General features: G+C 42.0%; 1 protein-coding gene across 2 annotated transcripts in view; it reads left to right on the forward strand.

The window, feature by feature from the left end:
* The window catches only part of RSPO3 (R-spondin 3), a 58,185-nt gene that overhangs the window by 27,814 nt on the left and 6,384 nt on the right, over positions 1 to 23,987 (forward strand). The window contains exons 2-5 of one of the 2 annotated variants that reach the window (XM_081945292.1): positions 2,802 to 2,993; positions 4,820 to 4,966; positions 6,006 to 6,203; positions 8,074 to 8,135. In XM_081945292.1, coding sequence (XP_081801418.1) covers positions 2,802 to 2,993; positions 4,820 to 4,966; positions 6,006 to 6,203; positions 8,074 to 8,135 — 599 coding nt within the window. The remainder of the gene's footprint in view (positions 1 to 2,801; positions 2,994 to 4,819; positions 4,967 to 6,005; positions 6,204 to 8,073; positions 8,136 to 23,987) is intronic. The other variant, XM_081945291.1, reaches the window with a different exon arrangement.

Raw genomic sequence — 23,987 nt, forward strand, 5'->3', positions numbered from 1 at the left:
AGCCATCAAAAACGCTTTTAATCCACAGAGACTAGAATCAGATAAGGAGAAAAGACACTTCCCCCAGGGCTCTTTCTTTTAGTTGTTAATTTTTCCTTCACTTTCTCATTGCGGAAGACACAATCCTCTGAGGCTTTGGTGCTTAGTCTCCTCTGCCATCTTTTTTCAATAACATTCCCCGAAAACCATTTAGTTAGCCACTAATTTCGCTTCGGGATCCATTTTAAGATTAAGATCAGCTCTTTTTTTTTTGTGAGTTGGTCAATCACTCACCTGGTTCCAACCCTCCGCTCCAGACACTGCTCCTGCCCAATAACTTACTCCCGGTGCCCCAGCTTTATAATGGTCATTCAGTTATGGCCGCTGCCCTCGCTGCTGGTTGAAGGGTTTTTCTCCGATTTCCCAAGAAATTGCCGGTTCCTCTAGGACATCAGAGCCATCCCTTCTTCTCCCCTGTCCCTCCAGGACAGGTTTTCAGTCCGAAGACCTCCCAGCAGTGGTTTGTATGGCTGGATTTCCGTGAGGCTCAGCAGATCCTCCTTTTTTCCCAGCTGGTCTCACTGCAACCCTTCTAGCTTCTGGGGTCTTATTTTCTTTTGACCCCCAAAATAAGCACTTGACCTTATTTTCAGGGGTCTTATTATTTTTGAGGTGCAGGAGGTGGCGAGCGTGGTCACCTCATGGCTGCTGCTGTGTTGCAATATTTTCAGTGAGGGCTTATTTTCGGGGAAACGGGGTAAAGTCAGTGTCATCTTTAGGAAGTATGACTAAATTATCTCTGCATTGATATATTGACTCTTGCACTTTTCTTTAATACTGAAGTATTCTTGTTTTCCCTTTTATTCAATTACATCTAATTCTTGGAGACTGCCTGGACAAGTCCCTGCAGTTTTCTTGGCAAGGTTTTTCAGAGGTTTTGCCTCCTTCCCAGGGCTAAGAGAGAATGACTGGCCCAAGGTCACCCAGCTGGATTCATACTAAAGGAGGGAATAGAACTCACAATTTCCTTGATTCTAGCCTGATGCCTTCACTATGACACCAAACTGGCTGTCAAAGTATTCATGTCAAATCTCAAAAACGTGCTCTTCAATGCATTCCGAAACCCCTTCAAGTCTAAAGTCTAACTAAAATTAAGTTAAACTTTTAAAAAACATATTTTGCTTTCTTCTTAAATGCATTATATGTAAGAAAAATGTTATGGAGGAATAAGCCTATAATAGTTTCAGACAGATATAATTGTGCCTTTCATGAAACATACATTTCACTCATTACATTGAAATTGGAACAGACAACTCTTGGTTGATTACCTTTAATGAATATTATGGAGCAAGGAAGATAAGGGCTTCTTTGGTATAACAATAATAAAAGAGGATGTGGCTACAGGGTGAATTTTTATTTTGTAGGGTTTTTTTTCCTAGTGTGAGCGTGTGTGTGTGTGTGATGTCTGGCAGTTTTATTAGGTTTGTAAAAGTTGTGTTATCTCTATTTTATTCTAAAACTACATTTTCCAGGTATTTTCTATTTAGAAGCAGCAGAAAACTGAAAACTATAAATGTGTGTGGTTAAAAATGAAATCCATTCTATTTTATCTGCTATTAAGATCCTGAAGAAACATAAATCTAGAAAGAATAAATTCACAGTTACAATATTAGATATCAGCGTCTGTCCATATTCTGCTATTTTAACTAAAGATAATGTATTAACATAAGAGAAAAATCTTATGAATATTTTTATTTTTAGATTTTGTTGGTACTGGTTTGAGTGTTCTTGAAGAATTCAGGAAGTCTTTGTTGATTTTTCTTCATTTTCTTCATTTACCTTCTATGACTGGTGATTTATTAAACAAGAATTATTTTAAAGCAGAATGCATGATATAAAAATAGCAATCACAATCAAACGTATATTAAGCAAAACATGCTTTAGATTTTCAAGGATTTAGTTCTATTGTAATAATCTGACTATAGAGCCAAAATGCAATAAATAAATAAATAGATAATAGATACATAGACTATGAAATGGGAGCCAGTTTGTTGTAGTGATTAAAACATCAGGCTAGACAGCAAGCAAGTTCATAAGTTCCAATCCTACCTCAGGTACTGACCATTGAGCCAGCCACTTTCTCTCATCCCAAAGAAGAAAAAGCAAACCATTTCTGAAAATCTTTGCTGGGAAAACTGCAGAGACTAGTCTATTCTAGAATTAACAGACGTAGACATAAACTATGATGACTATGATTTAGAAACAACTAAATATTCATATAATACAGATGAATTTCTATACCATGTTACCCCCCCCCCCTTTCATATAAATTACACCTGCAAACTAAATCCTTCTTGTCTAGGTTATTTTGTGTCATCTGATATAAGTCTGATAGCAAAGTTGAACAAACTTGTCTTTCAGAGATATTAAACTGCTGTTTAATATTTCAAACAGATTAAGTATTTCCTGGATAAATTTATGAACCAAGTTAAACATAAAGGGAGGAAAATTAAGTCTATACTCTGACAATGCAATAGAAGTCATTTTTACTTATGAATAATATGCTTATTCACTGTATACCATTGAAGCTGCAATCTATATATTGTAGACAGATTGAAACTAAAGTAAATCTCATTATACATAATATGCAATTTCTTTCAAAAACACTGACTTAGGACCAAAATATCGGCATTTTTGCTGTCTTTCTTCTTTCTATAAAGACATTGAAATTCATTGTATTAAACTTAAACAAAGTTTGAAATATGGATAAAAAGCTATAATATTGATGCTAATGATAAATAACATGTGATTTTTCTTCTTAGTGCATCGCAATATGAGCCAAGCTTGTCAAGGAGGATGTGCAACATGTTCTGAATACAATGGATGCATGTCATGTAAACCTAGACTCTTCTTTTTCCTGAAGAGGATTAGCATGAAACAGATTGGGGTGTGTCTTTCATCCTGTCCTCCTGGGTATTTTGGACAACGATCCCCAGAACGAAATGAGTGTATGAGTAAGTTGACAGAATGTTGCAACCATTGCTTTCTAAATTTTGCTTAATACTTGGAAAGTTTTGAACTTTGAAAGCACAAAAAAACCCATGAGTTGTTGGTAAATTAATCAGATAGCAATAGCAGATATGATTGCTCATTTGAGCTCCCTTCAATAAGCTTTGTGCTATATATTTGTTGTGACTTAAGTATCATCTGCTTTATTCAATACCCTCACATTAAATACCATGCCTTCTCCAGGGACAGCGTGATGACAACAATATATCAAGGTTTATTTAGAATCTGAATCTAAAATACAATATTTCATAGATTATTATTATTAGACAGTTTAAGACTGGTGGAAACTTAATAATTCAAGTACTAATCAAAGACTAAGCATTATTAAGTTACTATCTAAGATTTATTACTATTAAAGTATGTCTAAGAGTCAATATTAAATAATATTATAGTTATTTACATTATGGATCCTATCTCTAGTAGAGTCTAATGTGTATTCAGGGGCTCATCTTCAGTCATACCTGCAGTAGATACTGTTGCTTATAATAAATCCTTAGATACAACATAGATTTTACAATTAATGTTATGCATTAATTCAGGATATATATATATATGTATGTATGTATGTATGTATGTATGTATTTATGTTACAACCCCTGGTATGACTATTATTATTATTATTATTATTATTATTATTATTATTATTATTATTATTATTATTATTATTATTATTTATCAGTACAATTACAACACACACACACATATATATATATATATATACCCCTGGTATGCCCAAATATGGGAGGGAGCTCACCACTCCCTCTTTCTGTCATGAAATGGATCCATACTAGTCTCCCTTTATTTATTTATCAGCACAAATACAACACACACAAACACACGTGTGTGTGTGTGTGTGTATTTGTGTTACAACCCCTGGTATGCCCTCTTTCTGTCCTTCGGCTTATCACAGAAAACCATCCAGGCAGAAACCTGGCTTATTTCCCTGGCTTAGCTGATATATATATGCTGGTTTTGTTGTATTCAGGTCTTTTCCCGCGTAAGATTGAGATTGAGATATATATATATATATCCTGAAATGGAATCAATTTTTTAATTTATAAAAATATTTCTAAGTTGTTGACACCATAAAGCCTATGGTGGTTTAAAAATACGTACAATTTATAAAATATTACCTTTGCAAAACAACAGAAATGTGGAAGCCCTTCTTAAATTTTTCATTCGTGCATAGGATCTTCTTTCCAAAGAATAAAATTCACCCATATCATCTTCCCTGTATTCACATCAGTTTTTCTCTTTTTTCTTTTTTTCTTTCTTTCTTCATTCATTCTTTCATTCATTCATCATATTTCTATGCCACTCATCGCCCCTAAGTGCCTCTGGGAGGTTTACAGTAAGAACGTGTCTGTTCTTCCTCAAATTAAAATAATGCATGGAACATCATGACTGATGTTGATGTTGATGATTTTATAGGAAAGTTCATTTTAAAATCTCAAAAAATAATATACACAATCTAAGACAAAATGTAAACCCTGATTTTCTCAGATATATTAGGATAATGTATACTTCCAGCGATGTTTGCTCACTGAATTATGTCTTTATGCAACCAGTTTTAGAAAAAAGCCAGTTGATAAGGTATCTTACAATTTTATTAAAAGGCATAATTTGATGTTTCACTACCATAGACATTTTCCTTCTACAATGATCCATGTTGCAGAAACCATGTCTCATAGTCATTTTCTATGTAAATCAGATGCATTATGTAGGGGATCGAATATGACCAGGAAGTGATTGATTATTTCTTGTACTTCAGAATGTAAAGCTGATTGTGAAGCCTGCTTTAATCAAAATTTCTGTACGAAATGTAAAAATGGATTTTACTTACACCTTGGAAAGTGCCTTGAAAACTGCCCTGACTGGCTGGAACCGAACAATCACACTATGGAATGCAATGATATTGGTAAATAAATTGTTTATGCTAATAACTTTATCCAGTAAACAATTCTAAGCAAATGCTGTTTTGCTACTGTTGGCTCTCTGTAAAGGCATACAGCTTAAAGTTAAGAAAGTCAAAGTTAAAGAAAAGAGCCTCACACAGTTTGTTTTATAAAATAAAAGATGTTCCTCTTTATATTTTAGAAGTTTGAATTTCAGAGGGAGTAAAATAGTTAAAGAACCACTGAAAACCAGAGGAAGTATTATTTGCCCAAAATATTCTGCTCCAGCTTTCTCCATACCCATGCTAGGAGTGGCTTTGTATATAATACTTTATTACTGTTTTCAGCCCAGAATTTCATGGTACAGGACACATTTTTAGCTGAATTAAGAGGCCTCTTTGCTTGTGCAATGTAATGATATAGTCATCATCACATTATTTTGTTATTCAATATTCATTCAATTCTACTTATTGTACTGCTTTTTCACTTTGTAGTATATAGAAAAGTTCTGGAAATCACAGTGCAATTTGTTTAGATCATTTCCCCACTAGTAACTCAGCAGGGTTCAAACTTCTTCAGGCCACATATTAGTTATAAAGAAGTCCTGAATCTTCAGGCCACATATTAGTTATAAAGAAGTCCTGAATTTCTTGATTAAGAGACAATGCGCTAAAGATGGAAAACTGGTTGTGTTCAAGATTTTTGTTTGTTTCAAAATCTCTGACTTATAGCCTCTTCTATGGTCCATAAAATCCTTTATTGTGATAAGGACAGACTTTATATTACTCCATTGATTGCTGGGTGATGCTTTAAAGAGGTTGCATGTCACCAGTGTGAAAATGAGCCTTCAACAAATAAGAACTGTAGCCATATTTGAATATTTGAGCAAACGAAAAAGGCTCTTGGCTCTTGAGAAGGAGTAATTTAAGATGATACAAATTTATATATATAGATTTTTCCTGTCTATATTTAATTTACAGACTAAATATCTGGTGTGCATTGAGATGGGTATATCTCATTGGCTATTGACCAGTATTAATTGATATCATGTTTTTGTTACAGTGCATTGTAAAATCAATGAATGGAGCCAGTGGAGTCCTTGTACAAAGAATGGAAAAGCATGTGGTTTCAAAAGAGGAAATGAAACAAGGGTCAGAGAAATCCTACAGCTTCCTTCAACAAAGGGCAAATTATGCCCACATACAAGTGAAACAAGAACATGTGTTGTACAAAAAAAGAATTGCCAGAAAGGAGAAAAAGGTACGTAAGATTATTATTGCCAAATAGTTTTAGCTAATGAAAATCAATTCCATTTAAAGTTTATTTCAGCAACACTTTTGTTGGGCTTTGATAAACATATACATAATAAATTGACATGATGTGTTGGTATTGTTGATTTATAGCCGTGATGGCGAACCTATGGCAAATGTGCCACAGGTGACATGCAGAACCCTCTCTGCAGGCAGCCCAGCTCCACTGTGCATGCGTGCACACCTCCTGCTGGCCAGCTGGTCTTCGAGTCTTTGCCGCACGTGCAGGGTGCATGTGGGGAATGCACGTGTGCATGCATGGGGGAAGGATGCATGCATGGAGAGGCATTTGCATTGCATTTTGGGGCCTTGAATGTGTGCCCCGCACCCCATTTTGGGCCTGGAAAGCCTTTTGTACCAACCTGGAAGTCAAAAATGGGCAACGGGAGGGCAGGAGAGCATGGGGGGTCATGTGCACATGCATGGGGTCACACACGCATGAACGGGGTGGAGTGCATGTGGGGTGGGCATGGGATGCATGAGCGCTATCACGCACGTCCACGCACGTTTTCAGCACATGACAATAAAAAGGTTAGCCATCACTGATTTTTAGCCTTTTCCTCTTTCAGCAATCAAAAATAGTTTTTGTGTTTGCCAAAATACTTTAGAATCATATTTTCTCTTTATACTACTGTACAAACACGGTGCTAAACACTAATTTAAATAAATAGCCTAGCATGCAGACTGTAAAAGAGTTCATTGACTTAACTGTAAAACAGTTAATTGATGTGCCTTTCAGATATTTGTTGGCCACACTGGGAAGCAGCAGCATTTCCTATTGAAAAGTTTATGCTTTCATTTTTTTTCAACAATTTTAAATATGTGCATTTTAGCAATGTTCGTGTTCCTTTAATAATTATAATATTTTTCGTACTATAAGACGTACCAGGCCATAAGACGCACCTAGGTTTACAGAAGAAAAAGAAGAAAAAATAGGTTTTTTTGTCTCTGCACGTTCTGTTTTTGCCCTCCCTGGTATCTAGAAGCACTCTGCAGGCCAAAAATGAGCCCTCCATGTGTCCAGTTTTCAGACTCCTCAACGCCAGGGAGTTCAAAAATGGAACCCGCTGAGGCCTCCAGAGGCCAAAAATAGGCCCATTTTTGGCCTGCAGAGTGCTTTTGGGCACCAGGGAAGGGGAAAATGGACAGGAGGCCCTTATTCACTCTTTAAGACGCCCAGACATTTCCACCCACATTTTGGGGGGAGAGGAGTGTGTTTTATAGTCCAAAAATTATGGTACATACTGCAAAGAGCCTTACATTTATTGACTAAAATGCAAATTTCAAAGTAGGTTGCATTGAATGATTGCAGTAAATGAATGTTAAGTGTTTTATGACATATTTCAATTTTAGTTCATTACTTACAATAATTCAGCTATATGAAGTTATGTGATATGATATGCCTATGTTTCTGCTTACAATTAATGCATTTTTGTTAAATAGTATTGGAAAACATGATACGATCAAGTTATAAAATACCATTTCTCACTTGAAGCAGATGTTCAGGTTAAGTCTAGGTATCTTAAAGCATTCAGTGCCTTCCAGGAGATAAACTGTATGCCTTGAAGGCCTCTGAATACATGTAGAACTCCTTCTGATGAGGAATGCCACATTGGATTTCACTGTGTATAGAAGAGCTATCAAACTAGTTGCTGACGGGCCGAATATGGCTCATACAGGCCACACCCACCCCAGCTCCACAAAGGAAAAAAACATGGCAATACGTCATGATATGGCCTGTGATGCAAGTGGGTTTGACACCCCTGGTGTACAGCATAGGACAAAGAATTTTTACTATTGACTAGTATTGACAATTACAGGTAGTCCTCGACTTATGATCACAATTGAGAAGAGAATTTCCGTTGCTAATGAAGGCAGTTAAGTGAGTCACACCAATTTTTTTTATTATTATCTTTTGCTGTTAAGCAAATTTTTGCAGTTGTTAAGTGAAACTAGCTTCCCCCATTGACTTTACTTGTCATAAATTGACTGGGAAGGTCACAAATGGTTATCATCCCCAAACAGATGTCATTTACAAAAATTATGACAACATAAATGCTGTGGAGATGTTGTGACGGTCATAAATGTGAGGACGAGTTGTAAGTCAACTTTTCAATGCCATTATAACTTCAGACAGCCACTAAATGAATGTTTGTAAGTAGAGGATTACCAGTATACCTGTTAGGTCATCATCTCTGAGAAATAGATTGTTAATAGCTAGTCAGATGCCTAAAAAGTTGTATTTGGAATATTGGGATCTCATGGGTTGTAATTTGAATCCAAATACTTTCCCCTGAAAGAATATAATTGCTTGCTGAATACTTTTGCAGTCAACCAAAAAATAAACAGGTGCAAATCAGAAAGTGTATCACTATTGTCGTCTGCTATTCACCACAAATTCTTATGCATAGCAGAAAGTTTGAGTCCATTTATCATAAATTAAATATACTTCTCAATTTGAATAATCTCTGAACTAAGGCCTTAGGTTGAAGAAGATACTGCTTTGCTAAAGGTTGAAAAGGGAGATGATTTTATTATTAAACTCACTTTGCCATTTCAGTGAATCTAACAAGATTTCTTTAAATACAATATTTAAATATTTAATATTCACTGCATGAGGCGTCAGGATAATCCCCACAAACCCAGTGTAAAGTGATAGTCTAGAACAGTGGTAGTCAACCTTTTTCTACCTACCGCCCACTAATGGATCTTTCGTGATGGAAAAATTTCCTTACCGCCCACCAGTTTTCTCCTCCGACTTCTCCTCCTCCTCCCCACAACCCCACTCCCTTCTAGCAGTGATGATGTTACTTAGTTTGGTAATGAAATGTCTGTAAGAAAACCACCAAGCACAGAAAGCAGCAAGAATCCCACTATCCCCCACCTCCTCTTTCTCCCTTTTTTTCTCCTTTTTGTCTTTTCTGCTCCTTCCCCCCTCCCAAGCTCAGAAAGCAGCAAGGATCCCACTATCCCCCACCTCCTCTTTCTCCCTTTCTTTCTCCTTTTTGTCTTTTCTGCTCCTCCCCCCCCCAGCTCAGAAAGCAGCAAGGATCCCACTATCCCCCACCTCCACTTTCTCCCTTTCTTTCTCCTTTTTGTCTTTTCTGCTCCTTCGCCCCCACCAAGCTCAGAAAGCAGCAAGGATCCCACTATCCCCCACCTCCTCTTTCTCCCTTTCTTTCTCCTTTTTGTCTTTTCTGCTCCTTCCCCCCCCCCAGCTCAGAAAGCAGCAAGGATCCCACTATCCCCCACCTCCTCTTTCTCCCTTTCTTTCTCCTTTTTGTCTTTTCTGCTCCTTCCCCCCCCCCCCCAAGCTCAGAAAGCAGCAAGGATCCCACTATCCCCCACCTCCTCTTTCTCCCTTTCATTCTCCTTTTTGTCTTTTCTGCTCCTTCCCCCCCCCCCCCTTCTAGCACTTCACCAGCTCAGGCGCGACCGGAGAAGTTTCTCTTCTCAGAAATGTCTTCAGTGGACCAGTGGCAGCCTGGCAAGCTGAGCCTGTGTCCCTTTCAGGAGCTTCACTGAGGAAACTTCTCCGGTCGCGCCTGAGCTGGTGAAGCGCAGGCAAGCACTGTCCCATCACCAGGGAAACAGTGAGTGAGGTGAATTGCGTGGTTGCTCAAATCACATGGGCGCAGCCCTACGGGAGAAGTTTCTCTTCTCATAAATGTCTTCTCGGGCTGCGCCCGTGTGATCTGAGCAACCACATGATTCACCTCACTCACTGTTTCCCTGGCGATGGGACGGCACTTGCCTGCGCTCCACCAGCTCAGGCGCGACCAGAGAAGTTTCCTCCCCTTCCTCTTCCCACATGTTTGCTTGTGCACGCACTTGCGCTCACCTGCCCACTCGCACAAAAGGAGGTTTTAACCTCCGAAATCCCTAACGCACGCATTCTCGTGCGCGTTAGTTCAAAAGGAGGTTTTAACCTCCGAAATCCCCACCGCCCACCTGGAATCCCAAAACGCCCAGTAGTGGGCGGTAGGGACCAGGTTGACGACCCATGGTCTACAATGTACCAAGTGCTGTCTTATAGGTGTAACAGAAGGATACTAATAAAGAAAAAGTTGCTATTTCTGATTTTATTGCTCAGAAACTATAATACTCCAGGAACCCATGAAAACCAGTAATTCATTTAATATGGTACAGCAAAATCAGAGGTGGTCATTCAGCAGGTTTTGACCAGTTCTGGATAACCGGTAGCGAAGATTTTGAGTAGTTTGGCGAACCGGTAAATACCACCTCTGACTGGCCTCACCCCCATCTATTCCCTGCCTCCCAAGTCCCAGCTGATCGGGAGGGAATGCGGATTTTGCAGTAACCTTTCCCTGGAGTGGGAATGGAGATTTTACAGTATCCTTCCCCTGCCATACCCACCAAGCCATACCCACAGAACCGGTAGTAAAAAAAAATTGAATCCCACCACTGAGCAAAATGATATTCTTAAATGAAAGTGCAAACATAAATGGAATAGAAAATGTCCAATTAACCTTTTGCCTATTGTAAAGCCAGGACAGAGGGTAGAAAGATAACGGGGAGGGGGGGGGTTCCTGCCAGTTCTAACCTCTTCTACAGAAGAGGTTCCACAAATCTACAGCACCATTTAGAACCGGTTCCGGCTCCCTCCCGTCGCCCATCCGCACATCATCAAGATGAAGAGCGAGAGGAGGAATTCTGGGAAGTCCACAAGTCTTAAAGCTGTCAAGTTTGAACACCCCTGAGGTTTGAACACCCCTGGGGTTTTTTTCTAAAGGATTAGGGGTGCAAGGGTCTTGTAACTTGACAGCTTTAATACTTGTGTGCTTCAATGCCAGAGTTCCTGAGCCAACATGACTGGAGGAGGAATTCTGGGAGTTGAAAGCCACAAGTCTTAAAGCTGTCAAGTTTGAACATCCCTTTTTTTCTAAAGAGGGGTGTAAGGATCTTGCAACTTGACAGCTTTAAGACTTGCGTGCTTCAAATGCCAGAGTTTCTGAGCCAACATTTTGGTTGCTAAGCAAGAGTGTTGTTAAGTGAGTTTCACCACATTTTACAAGTTGGCCACACCCACCCAGTCACATGACTGCCAAACCACTCCCACTCAGTCACATGGCCAGCAAGCCACTCCCTCAAAGCAGGCCACACCTAAAGAAGAGTTTCTTTAAAAATTTGAAATCCACCACTGAAAGATAAGCACAGTATTCTATATTCTTCTGAAATTCTGCCTGCATTTTTCCATTTCTCAGACTATTTTAGTTTTGAGCCATAGAAGGAGACTGAAGGCGCTTTTAATTCTGCAGACCGAAAGCTATCTCAGTTTGCCACCACAGGTGGAATTCTGGATTCAGTCTGTATCTTTAGTGGTATTACTGTGTCTACAGAATTTTCTACTTCATTGGAGAGGACATCTTCATCAAGACAGAGACACTTCCACTCTTCCACCACTAGCAAAAGAAGATTAGGATAACTTCCCGTTATGTTTAAACCATGTCTTTGTAATCATAGGAACTTTCATATAATTAGTATACGTCGAAGTATAGTAATACAATAAAGGTACTTTATTTTCTATACAGAATCCAGTAGAATGTTCTTTGGGGGTTTTCTAGAACACTCTTGAATAAATTCCACTAGCCCAACCATTCATTAATAATAAATATAAATGTGTTTCTGCATAATGACAATGTGATATAATATGAACAGACTTAAATTATTAATATATTAGGCTATTTTATTTACATCTACTCAGACACTACCCAGATGCAGACATCATTAAAATGTAACACAGAGAAAAATAATTTACTCATTTAGTGTTTCCTCAGAAACAATAAATGTGTAATTCATCTCTTTTCATTTTACTCTATTTATAATCAGAATTTTCAAGTAGAAATTAAGATTTGAAAACACGTTGTGAGAGCCATTAAAAAGAGAATAATCTGGAAGTCTTAAAAAGTAGCTTGCTCACTGTACTTAACTTTTATTGCTTCAGGCTTATTTGTTAATAAAATATTAGTTACATTGTCACCTTTATGATAACACATTGTTTTAAATCAGGATCATAGTACTGGGTTTTGGCTTGAAATAATCTGCTGCTGTTAGCCAGTTTGAAATCATGTTTTTGTTGTATTATAGTGATTGCAACAGCAACTTAGTGTGATGTACAAATAAGGTTGCATAGTTTCTTTGCAGATTCTTGGCTTGTTTCTGGTTGGATTTATGCCATGTCCACTTAATCAGAAGAGCAGGGCAAAAATAAACCCCTCATGAACAAAATATTAAAAATGAAATAGGAATTGGCCAAAGAAACCCCAAAACAGGCTTGTCCTTTACTTCTAGATTCCCCAAATAATGACTAAACAAAAGTTTTTGTCCTTTGCAATAAGCTTCGCCCTTTAGGGAGCAGGCTACATTATGATGCATGCAGATAAGGGGTGCTGATAGACCGAGGAAGTGATTCTTGATAATTAAATGGAGAAATCAGCAATTGGGGGGGGGGGGTTGTTATGTTTTAAATATAAATTAGACTAGATCACCCCTGATTTTAAAAAGCCTATATATTTTATTTCAAGATCAGTACTCTAATACAAAATGGAAAAGAAAGTGATCACACACAAACATTCTAAAAAGTGTTGGTATATCCAAAGCACATTGCATTTCTTAGCGAGGTAGATGAAGAAATAAATGTCCCTTTTGAATATCTGGACAAATCATTAGCATGCCAATCCATAATAGACTTTGAGGATAGAATTATTTGGAATCCAATACACTCTGAGATGTGTAATGTAGCTGTTTATGGTTTCCTACATGCCTAATAGCACTCACATAGCACTTAAGGAAGAAAGAAAAGGAGGATATAGGACAGTATAATTTTATTTGTGGTATATATTGTAAGACAAAGTTGAATAGCCAAATCCAAGCAGAATGTATTACTATAGATTCCCATGAATCTTTCTTTGCATGATTTCTACCCATCATTTTCTTGTAATGATTATGCTGACTTTATTTCTAGCAATTTTGCTTTTTAGGCTAGAACAGGGCATGTTATCCTAAAGTTTAAACTCTCTACCATCACTTCAGTGCACAGGGTATCACAGTAATTTACAATATATCATAGTATATTATAGTAACACTGTAACTGGAATAAGTAATTTTCAACTAATCATAGCAAAAGCTATATATCCATATATTCTTAATAAGTGGTACCATTCCATTTCCTCAGGGCTTGCAATTGAGTACATAAATACCTGTGCTGCCAACTTCATTAGCTGGCTTTTCATCCATTGTAACCAATGTGGTCTTTCCTTTTTCATGGTAGCATTGGTCCTCAGCAAATCTCCTTTAGCATTTTGTGGCACAGCAGCAATAGCAGCAGTAACAAAAATGTTTGAAATGCCTGTTCAAAGCAGGCATAAAACCTACAGGTTTCTACAGCACAACTGGGTCACAAAGAGAACAGGGACATTGTAAATATTGCTGTCAAAGTACTCCTCTTTACAACATAAAAATTGTGGAGTTTGCCCCAGCTAAAAGTCAGCCCCATAAGAATGCCAGGTGCCTCTACATTCTCATTATAGCACATCTTTTGTTGCCTTTCTTCTTTTTCATTCTATTTATAATCAAAATGCTGCTGCTTCTTTTTATTGTTGTGAATATTATTATTCATAATAATATTATTCATTGTTCTTTTCCTTACTGATATAATTTTGGTGAGCTCATGCATGAAAAAGGAGAAGTCTCAAGATTGCATATTTGTATGTGTCAGTGTATATGGCCTTGTGCAAATGTAGACATTGTTACACATTAAATAGCAATATAGTACGTGTTACCATGATGCAAAGAACTGTGACTGGATGTCCATGCATCTGCTTTATCTGACCTGCCAGTGTTAATTTTCAATGAAAAAGTCTAGTTTTTTCCATTTCTGAGCCCTGTTATGTCTGAAGAGTACGTCAGTTGAACCCAAGGAAATGGACAGAGTCCTCATGGATGTGAGCTTGGCCTTCACCATAGTGAGGGGAGGAGTATCCAGGATGGGTTGACCTTGTCCTCTCGTTGATTGGACTGAGTCAGATAAGCTCTTTGGGACACGCCCTGGTCACCAGGTACTGCCCAGTTATTGATTCAGTCCCTCAACTGGATGGTTTGCCATCCTGGATCTCCTGTAAACTTGGAAAAATACTGAACTGAAATACAGAATTTGCCTTCCTGCCACAACGATCACAGCCTCCTCCGGACTGGACTAACTCCCTGGTGGGTTGAAAGGATTGCCACAAGCCCTCAGGGGTGGCACGCTGCCCAGGCCACTGAGACCAGGGTCACTCAGTGAGGACCTCTGCTGGGCAAGCCAGAAAGCTAAAGGCATGAGCCTTACCAAGGCAAGCCTTGCCACGGAGGCTCTACCGGCACCGGAGTGCTCCGCTGCTCCCCTCAGAGGTCGAGCGGCGAACTGCAGCTTCTCCAAGCGCCGCGGAGCACCCGCACCACTTCCACATGGTCCGACTCAACGGAGAGGCCACGAGTGAGAGCCCGGCTACAGCGGCGCCGGAAGGAGGCAGGAGGCAAGGAAAACCAGTGGCAAGGGTGCGCAGCAGCTCCTTAGAGCACAAGCTGCTTGGGAAACCCTTTTTTAAAGGCAGAGTCCTTTGTTTTTGGGCGCGCAGCGCCATTTTGAAACCTGGAGGAACCATGTGACCCAAGATGGCGCCACCCAGTAGCTCCAAGGAAGATGGCAGGACCCAGGTAGCTGCATCTACGGCCAGCCGCCCCACCGGAGGGGCAGAGGAGCACCCATCCAGGTCAGTGGCCACCACAGAGGCTTCCCAGAAGGGGCCGCGCAAGGGCTAAAGCCAAGAAGAAGCACATTCCCCCCAGGGCAGAGTTAGAAGCAGAGGGTGGCCCCAAGCCTTCCAAACCCTCTTCAAAGTTTGAAAAGTGAAGGCACAAGGCCTTGGAGTGGATCTGCAAAAAGGCAGGCAGCCAAAAGATTACCCCAGGCCCGGGAACAGAGGGAAGGCTCCAGGGATTTCCTCACTCAGCGGGGCCACATAGGAGAACCCAACTTTGCAAGCAAGGATCCCTATTGACACCTCAGACCTTTGGGGCTCTGCTCAAGGGTGGTAATCACCCCCCACACTGCATCATTGGGGACAGCCCTGCCCACGGGACTACCACCTCTGGGTGGGCATGGGCACCAACCAGCAACCCCCCACAGGGGTACCCAACTTTCAGGACTTGATGATGCATGTCTTCCAGCATTGCATGGCAGTGGCATTCCAACAGCCACAGATGCAGCCACAGGTGGCATCCCCTCCTAGGGTCCCAGAAGGCCTGGAAACCCAAGGGAAGGACCCCCCCAGCTCTCTGGCCTCATCCCAGGAGGACAGTGACCTGGAATGCAAGGAGGGCGAGATTAGAGAGTACTAACTGTCTGAAGATGAATGCCCCCTCCTAAGCCGACCTTTTCCAGGTTATTCCAGCCCTCCTTGTACAAGTTACTTCTCTTCAAGGCCAAGACAGCTGCCAAGCTCGGCAACAGATCAGCAGAAGCACCGCCTCAACGCCAGGGCTTCTCAGCAAAGACCATCTTCGATGAACAGGCCATCGAGGCCGACACGGTGCCAACTCCCAGGGCCTTCCTTGACCTGGTCAAGCGTCAATGGGCATCTCCCACAGTGGGACCCATGCCCACATCCACGGACAAGGCTTTCTTCAACATGGATCAGGACATGGCTCAGGTGCTGTCGCAACCCACAATCGATGCACCTGTCACAGCGCTGCATACGCCTACCAACATACCTGGGGAACCAGAGGATGCTCTGAAACTGGAGGACAAGAAGGTGGACATCATCCTGCAAAGGAGTCATCAAGTGGTCGCTTGGGTGAAAGCAGCCACAACCCCCTCCTTCTTCTATCGGTCTTCTCTGCTGTGGCTTCAGGAGCTGCAGCATCCCCATTACTGATGTCAGATCGCACCAGGACATCAACAAACTGGTGGCAGCCATCCAATTTTCACCTTGGCCACAGCCAGGTTTGCCTCCAGGGCGATCACCTTGTCCATAGCATCTCGTAAGCTGCTGTGGCTGCGACAGTGGCAGGCGGACGTACGCCACAAGTGGCGCCTGGCATCGGTCCCCTTCACGGGGAACTCCCTCTTTGGAACAGCTCTTGATCCCTATCTGGTTGAGAACAAGGACAAGCGGAAGGTGCTTCCCACCGCTCCGAAGAAGTGCAAATTCAGGGTGGCTCCATACACCAGACGTTCCTATTCCCAGGGACAAGACTTCGGGTCTTCCTTCCGGGGTCAGGATTCCTTCAGGAGGTCAGATGCAGGGTACTCAGGTTCCAGGCAGTTCCAGGGAGGATTCTCTGCCAGGCAGAGATACCCAGATAGACAGCAGAGAGGCAGGCAGCAGAAGCGGACCTTTCGAGGGGGAGGAGGAAGAGGTGGGGGTGCCCCTTCCGCAAAAACTAGATCTAGACCTAGCTCACCCCCAATTGGGGGGCGCTTGGCGTACTTCGCCGACCGCTGGGACCTATCCTCCTCCGATAAGTGGGTACAGAACACCATCAGGTATGGCCTTTCACTCGAGTTCCTCTCCAGCCCTCCGAGCTTCTTTTGGATCTGCCAAGTCTCAAATAACCCCACCCGGAGGTTGCTGATGCAGGAACCCAGCCAACACCTTTTGGACATCAGGGCTATCCAACCAGTACCTCTAGAACAGCTGGGTCAAGGGTATTACTCTATTCTCTTTGTAATCCCTAAGGCCTCTGGTGGCTGGAGAGCGATTCTTGACTTGAAATGCCTGAATCGTTTCATTCGCTATAGGAGGTTTAAGATGCACTCACTGCATTCCATGTTGGAGAAGGTTAGGCAGGGAGATTTCCTCACCTCCATAGATCTCACAGAGGCCTACCTGCACATACCCATTGCTCAGGAACACCGCAAATATCTCAGGTTCTACTACCAAGGACACCACTTCCAGTACCGGGCCTTGCCTTTTGGGTTGTCTTCCGCCCCGCCCCCCGAGTTTTCACCAAGGTAATGGCTGCTCTGGCAGCGTACCTGAGGCAGTTACCAGTTCGAATTCAATGTTATTTAGATGACCTGTTGTTGCAGTCATCCTCCTTTAAGGGTGCCCTACGGGATCTAGACATCATGATGACAGTCCTGAGAGACCACGGGTTTTTGGTAAACCTGGCCAAAAGCCACCTTCACCCCTCCAATAGCCTGATCCACTTAGGAGCCCTGATATATACCAAGGCAGACACTGTCTCTCTGTTACCAGAAAGACAGCTCTCCCTCAGGCAGCTAGCCTCCCAGGTAGCCAGGGAGCGTAGGGTGTCCTTAGGCACTCTGACCAAACTGCTGGGCACCATGATCTCCGCCATCGGCATTGTTCCTTGGGCTCGCCTCCATACCAGAGACCTCCAATGGTTCCTTTTGCCTTTTCAGCGAAGGCGCATGAGCTGCTCCCAGACCAAAGTCCTTCTCCCAGCAGAAGTCTCCCACTCACTGATCTGGTGGATGTCCCTGGCGATAACCAAGGGCAAAGTCTTCAGGACGCCAGACCGGGTGACAGTAACAATGGACGCCAGCCTGCTCGGGTGGGTCGCCCATCTGCAGGCTCAGATGGCGCAAGGACAATGGAGCCAGGTGGAATTGACTCACAACATAAATTGGTTGGAGCTCAGGGCGGTCCACCTGGCCCTGTTACAATTTCATTGCTCTGTCAGGGGCAGTCATATCTTAGTCCTCATGGACAAATCACCACCAATGCTCACATAAACAGACAGGGAGGACCAAATCGAAGGCCTTCATGCGGGAGGCCAAAAGACTAGGGCAGTGGGCCGAAAGTAATCTTCTGTCATTGACTGCGGAACATATAGCAGGGGTGGACAACATCAGAGCCGACTGCCTCAGCTGGGCCAAGGTGGACAACTCGGAGTGGAGGCTGCAGCCAGCTATCTTCGAGGAGGTGACAGGGCACTCGGATGCTTGGAGGTCGATTTATTTGCCACTCCCCTGAACGCCCAACTCCCAAGGGTCTTCTCCAGGTACCAGACATGGGGGGCGGAGGGGGGATGCTCTCCTATGCCCATGGCCCTGGGGACTCCTCTATGCCTATCCACCTTTGCCCCTGATTCCCAAGGTCATACAAAAAATCCTTCAGGAGGGGGCAGGGGTGGTGCTGATTGCCCCACACTGGCCCCGGAGGCTGTGGTTTGCCGATCTCCAATCTGTCTCAGTGGACAGGCCCTGGAGGATCCCCAAGGAGAGGATCTTCCTCAGCCAGGGGTTGCTGGAGTACTCGGACCCTCAGTGGCTCCAGTTGACCGCTTGGTGCTTGAGCGGAGCATCCTGAGGGAAGACCTCTTCTCCCCCAGGGTTATACAGATCATCCAGGCCGCCCGCACACCCTCCACAGAGCGCATATATGGCACTACATGGTGTGCCTTCTCTACATGGTGCAACTCCCGGGGGCACGATCCGGTTCGGGCCACTGTTCCACAAGTCCTGGACTTTCTCCATGCAGGCCTGGACAGATGGTTAGCTCCCAATACAATTGGGAGACAGGTCTCGGCCATCTCATCGGTACTTCTGCGCGGCAGGGCCCAGACCTTGACTAACCATCCCATGGTCAGGCGATTCCTCAAGGGGGCATCCAACCTCAAACCACCCACGGTACACAGGTACCCTTCCTGGGACTTGCACAAGGTATTGGACGCTCTGACAGGCGCTCCGTTTGAACCATTACGAATGGTTTCACTTAAGTTTTTGACTCTTAAGGTGGCCTTTCTGGTGGCCATCACCTCTGCCAGGCAGATATCCGAACTGCAAGCACTGTCCCAGGGAGGATCTCTGCATGTTCCACCGGGACAGAGTGGTACTATGGTTGGACCCCTCCTTCATACCCAAGGTGGGCTCCTGCTTCCATCACTCGCAGGAGCTGATATTGCCCAATTTCTATCCAGACCCTTCTCACCCGTTAGAGAGGAAGTGGCACACCTTGGAAGTAAGGAGGGCTCTGAGGATTTACCTCAGAAGAACTCGGCTGAACAGGAAATCCGAAGCCCTGTTTGTCTCCTTCCAGCTGGGGTCTCTGGGAAACAAGGTGACTTCCACCACCATAGGCAGGTGGTTGCGAACCTGTATTGCTACTACCTACCAAATACAGGGTCTGCAAACACCGAGTCCTATTACAGCACACTCCACGCGAAGCGCGGCCACTTCAATGGCCTGGGCCACACAGGCCTCATTGACTGAGATCTGTAGGACAGCCACGTGGTCTTCCCCCTCACCATTCATGAGGAACTACAAGTTGGACTCCTTTGCCTTGGCAGAAGCATCATTCGGTCGCAGGGTGTTACAGGTTGTTCACAGGGTGAGGGGCATGCCCCACCAGGCATACATTTGGGCATGTTCTTTTCATGTCTAACCCTCCCTAGGGATGTGTAGGCTTTGGTACGTCCCATCCTGGATACTCCTCCCCTCACTATGGAGAAAGGGCGTTGATACTTACCTGATACGCCTCTTCTCATAGTGAGGGAGGAGTTTCCAGCCCCTCCCTGACAGGGTTATGTAGCAAAAGCGTTATGTTTGGTTGTTAAACTGTTATGTTGAAGGAATAAATCAATAAAGATTTGAAACTAGAATAAAAGTCTGGAGTGGGTGGCACAACGAGTCGGATAGAGTTCTTCACCAATAACTGGGCAGTACCTGGTGACTCAGTCCAATCAACGAGAGGACAAGGTCAACCCATCCTGGATACTCCTCCCCCACTATGAGAAGAGGTGTATCAGGTAAGTACCAACGCCCTATCTATGTTCCACACTCCTTCTTGAACAATGCCCCTCAGGAGATGGCATGTAATTGAGACCAACCGCTGGTTAATGCCTTGGTGGGGAGGCATTGGTATCACCTGCCTAGAAGGAAGCAGTGGGCCATTCAGTTCTCAGGAGGCCATCCTTGAACCCACCGTGTTGTGCCTTGTGCCTTAGTTATTTCCTAGTTGGATTACTGCAATGCAGTCTATGTTGGGCTGCCCGTGAAGACCAACTGAAAGTTCCAACTAGTACAGAATCAGCAGCAAACAAAATGAAGGATATCTTTAGGTTCACCCACATGGCTCCCAGTTTCTTTCTGGGTGGAATTCAAGGGACTGATTATTATCTTTCTTTAAAGCCCTATATGGCATGGGATCAGATTATTTGCATGCTTGTCCCTAAAGACATCTGCCTGACTACCAGATTAGATAGAATCAGCATGCTCCTAGGCCTTTCCCTTAAATGTTGCCATGTTGTAGAATCCAGAAAGGGTGCCCTTTCTGTGGTAGCCCTACCCTATGTAATATCTCCCCCCCCCCAAAAAAAAGTTGGCTGCCTCCCACCCTTTAATCTTCCAAGAAGCAATCAAGACCTGGCTTTTTCCCAAGCGCTGGGAAATGGGGAACTAAGTTTAGTTATGGCAACAGGTTTTTGTTTGGTTTTATTGTGTTTTGGTTTTAATATTTTATTTTATTTTATTTTTATGGTATATAGATTGGTTTTATCTTTAACCATGATTTTAGAAGCTACATTTTTTTTCTAGTTCTGTATGTCTATGCTAGATATTATAAAATAGTCTTCTCTCGAAACATAAAGCTTCCCACATAAAGTTTGACTTATTTTCCCAACTCAGATGGAGCCATATGCTTTGAAAATGCTATAGTCACAGTAGCTTGCATATTTCTAATATGTTAGTTTGCTAGACAATGCACACATTATTCATGTATCCCAAAAAAATATTGTCAGACTTTGGGGGGGATGGTATATCTCCTACTCCTTAAGATCCTACAATTATGGAAACAAAGTGTTACTGGCATAAGAGTAACCTGTATTACATTACAAATTATTTGAAATATGCATATTTTATTGGGGAGGGATAAAGCTACTTTGATTTTTTTAAGCAAATTAAAAAAAACAATTTAGAAATGTCTGAATTAAAAATCATTTAAACGTTAAATCAAATAATTTCATCTGGCTGCTCTCTTACTATAATTTTGTACTTGAAATAATTTAGATATCTGTGGGATAGAAGCATCTGTACCTTATCATGTATAACTTTTCCTGATTATTTCTTGAAATGCAGACTAAACATGCGATTCTGACATAAGGCAGCATCACATTTGTATTCCTAGTTTACTTGAATGCCTTCACCAGCTGAACTAATGACCTCAAGGGAATCTTGTAGGAGGCACTTAACTGTCGAAGGCCAAAAAGAAGTTACAACTATTTATACCAAAATTCCTGATCCTAAGTCATACTGTATACATATATCATCCCTATCTTATATTGTTTACCAGTCATATATATGTGAAGATTGTTTAAGCAGAAATCCCCACTATCATATTTTAGAACTTTTCAAAATTCCATCATGCTTAATACAAGTTTCAAGAGTATGGGCCCATATACTGTACATATTATTATTCCGCATAGAAACAACAGCTTGATTACAAGTTCATTGTTGTGTCCTGCCAGCGACCAGCAGAGCTGGCAGCAGATTCAGAAAGTGAGGAGGTTGGGGAGGAACATGGGCCAGTCCTGGAGTCTGGGGAAGGCTCTGATGAGGGCTCTGTGTCGGAGGCAGAGAGGGGGCCAGAGCCGTGTGCCAATTATCAGCTGCCTTCGGAGTCAGACATCAGTGAGGCAGGCGAACAGCTGGAACCTATTCCCAGTATGCGCATACACAGAGTTGCCAGACAAAGGAAACAGCTAAAGAACAGGGGGCAAGGTGGGGGAAAGGCCACAGGTGGACCATGAATGGCCCCTCCCATAGGGAATAAAAGAGTCGCGAAAAAGGAGTGGGGTTTGCAGGAGACAATTAGTTCACTAATTGGTTAGTGACTCTCTGAGACTCCTTGCCAAGTTCTGCAGATATTGGCCTGTTGGCTCTCCAAGCCAGATTAGGTGTGTGACTGTAAATCTTCCTTTGGAAGATTTTGCCAGCTGAGAATGAGCAGAATTCACTGTAAATTAATAAGAGGATTTTTTGCTGGGACAAGAAGTTTGTTTCATGCTCTTGGGATGCCTCGGTCAGAACATTCATGTTTTATAAATGGGTGGCTACATGTGCAAAGACAATCTTACTTGTAGGGACATTGTGTTAAAGGCAGTAATGGGATTCAAATAATTTAACAACCGGTTCTCTGCCCTAAAGATTTCTTCCAACAACCAGTTCACCAAACTGCTCAGACAGTTAACAACTGGTACTCCCGAAGTGGTACGAACTGGCTGAATCCCATGACTGGAAAGGATAATGGGAATGGCATACCTACTAACAAGCATGACTATACAAGCATGGAGATGACTGTACACAAAACTGGGAAATCTGGTTTCCAAACTCCACTTGAACATGAAAGTTACTGGGTGACATTGACTCAATCCTATGTACCCCATCACCTTGATCTCTCTTGTATCATTATTGTGATAATAGCATGTAATTAATACTCAGAAATGCAAAATAACCCCCCCCCCCAATTATTTGGAAAATATAGATTATACTTCTGTGGGACTGTTCCGTGAAACTGTTCTAATAAAAATGATCCCATCATAAAATTTCTTAAAAGCAGGGAGTCTGACATTTGCTCTTCAGTAAAAGCACAAATCTCCGTACACTTAAAATATAAGAAGCTGGAGCTATTTGTTGGCAAATGAAAGTAAAAGGGTTGTACAGGTACCTTGTAATGGGAGGGATGGAATCCTTAAAACTTTGTTTTGGCCAGGATCTGTCAAGTTCAGGATCAGAGTATTTGAAAGTTGACCTTTCTCCAAAAAATTGGTCATGCTCCTTGGAAATGAGAAAAATGCTAGAAATATGCATAATTCTGCATTAATGGAATGTAAGTGGTTAGAAGTGACCTGGGGGTAATCAAGAATTGTACAGTACTTTCTTTGAAAAGCTGGTTCTTCAGGTGCATGTCTTCTTGAATTGTTACCTGTTTTCTTTCTGGTTTGTGCCACAATAGATGGCCTGGTAAGATGGACAATCTCAGTCCTACCAGGTATGCAACCTAAGTAAGCAGTTTCACATAGACCTGAATTGCTACCATGTCCAAACTAAATTACAAACTATTTTCTTCAGGATAAAAGCAGGTAAAGCCAAGCAGAAGCAAAAAAATAAATAAATCAGAAAGCTTCAAGTAACATTTTATTCTTCTTAATCCTGTAATTAAAAAGTCAGAAAATATAGTTTGTCAAGTAAGATTAGCTTATTTTTAAGCATAATGTTTTCCTTCCAACAATTAAGAAGAAGTAAAGAACTGTATATAAAAAACCCTCTCTGTGAAGGTCCATAACATTGGATCAATATTAAATTGTAGTGTCCAGTGCATAATTCTGTCCATCTTCTCATTCTTGGATAAAAGAATCATAAAATATAATGGCACTCCACCTGTTTATTCTCACTCATTCTTCACTATATAGCATAACTTATAGCATTACATTGTGTGTCTTACATTGTCTCTCCCTTTATGATTGTATTGTGTGATAAATCAGATGGACTCAGAGAGTATGAACATTGTAAAAATGAAAGAACATAGAATTCATGCACTCAGAATCAGAACAGACTATGTCGCAAAAAAATGAAATTTACAATGTTTAGTAAATATATATACATCTTTATTTGAAGGCATTTCAAAAGATGGGTTTAAAAAGCACAAGGGTGCCCCTTAGTGGAATTTTAGTTCACATAACTAAGTGCAATGCATTACAAAGCTGTTCA

Source organism: Natrix helvetica, assembly GCF_964273705.1.
Source record: "Natrix helvetica genome assembly, chromosome: 2".
NCBI lineage: Eukaryota > Metazoa > Chordata > Lepidosauria > Squamata > Natricidae > Natrix > Natrix helvetica.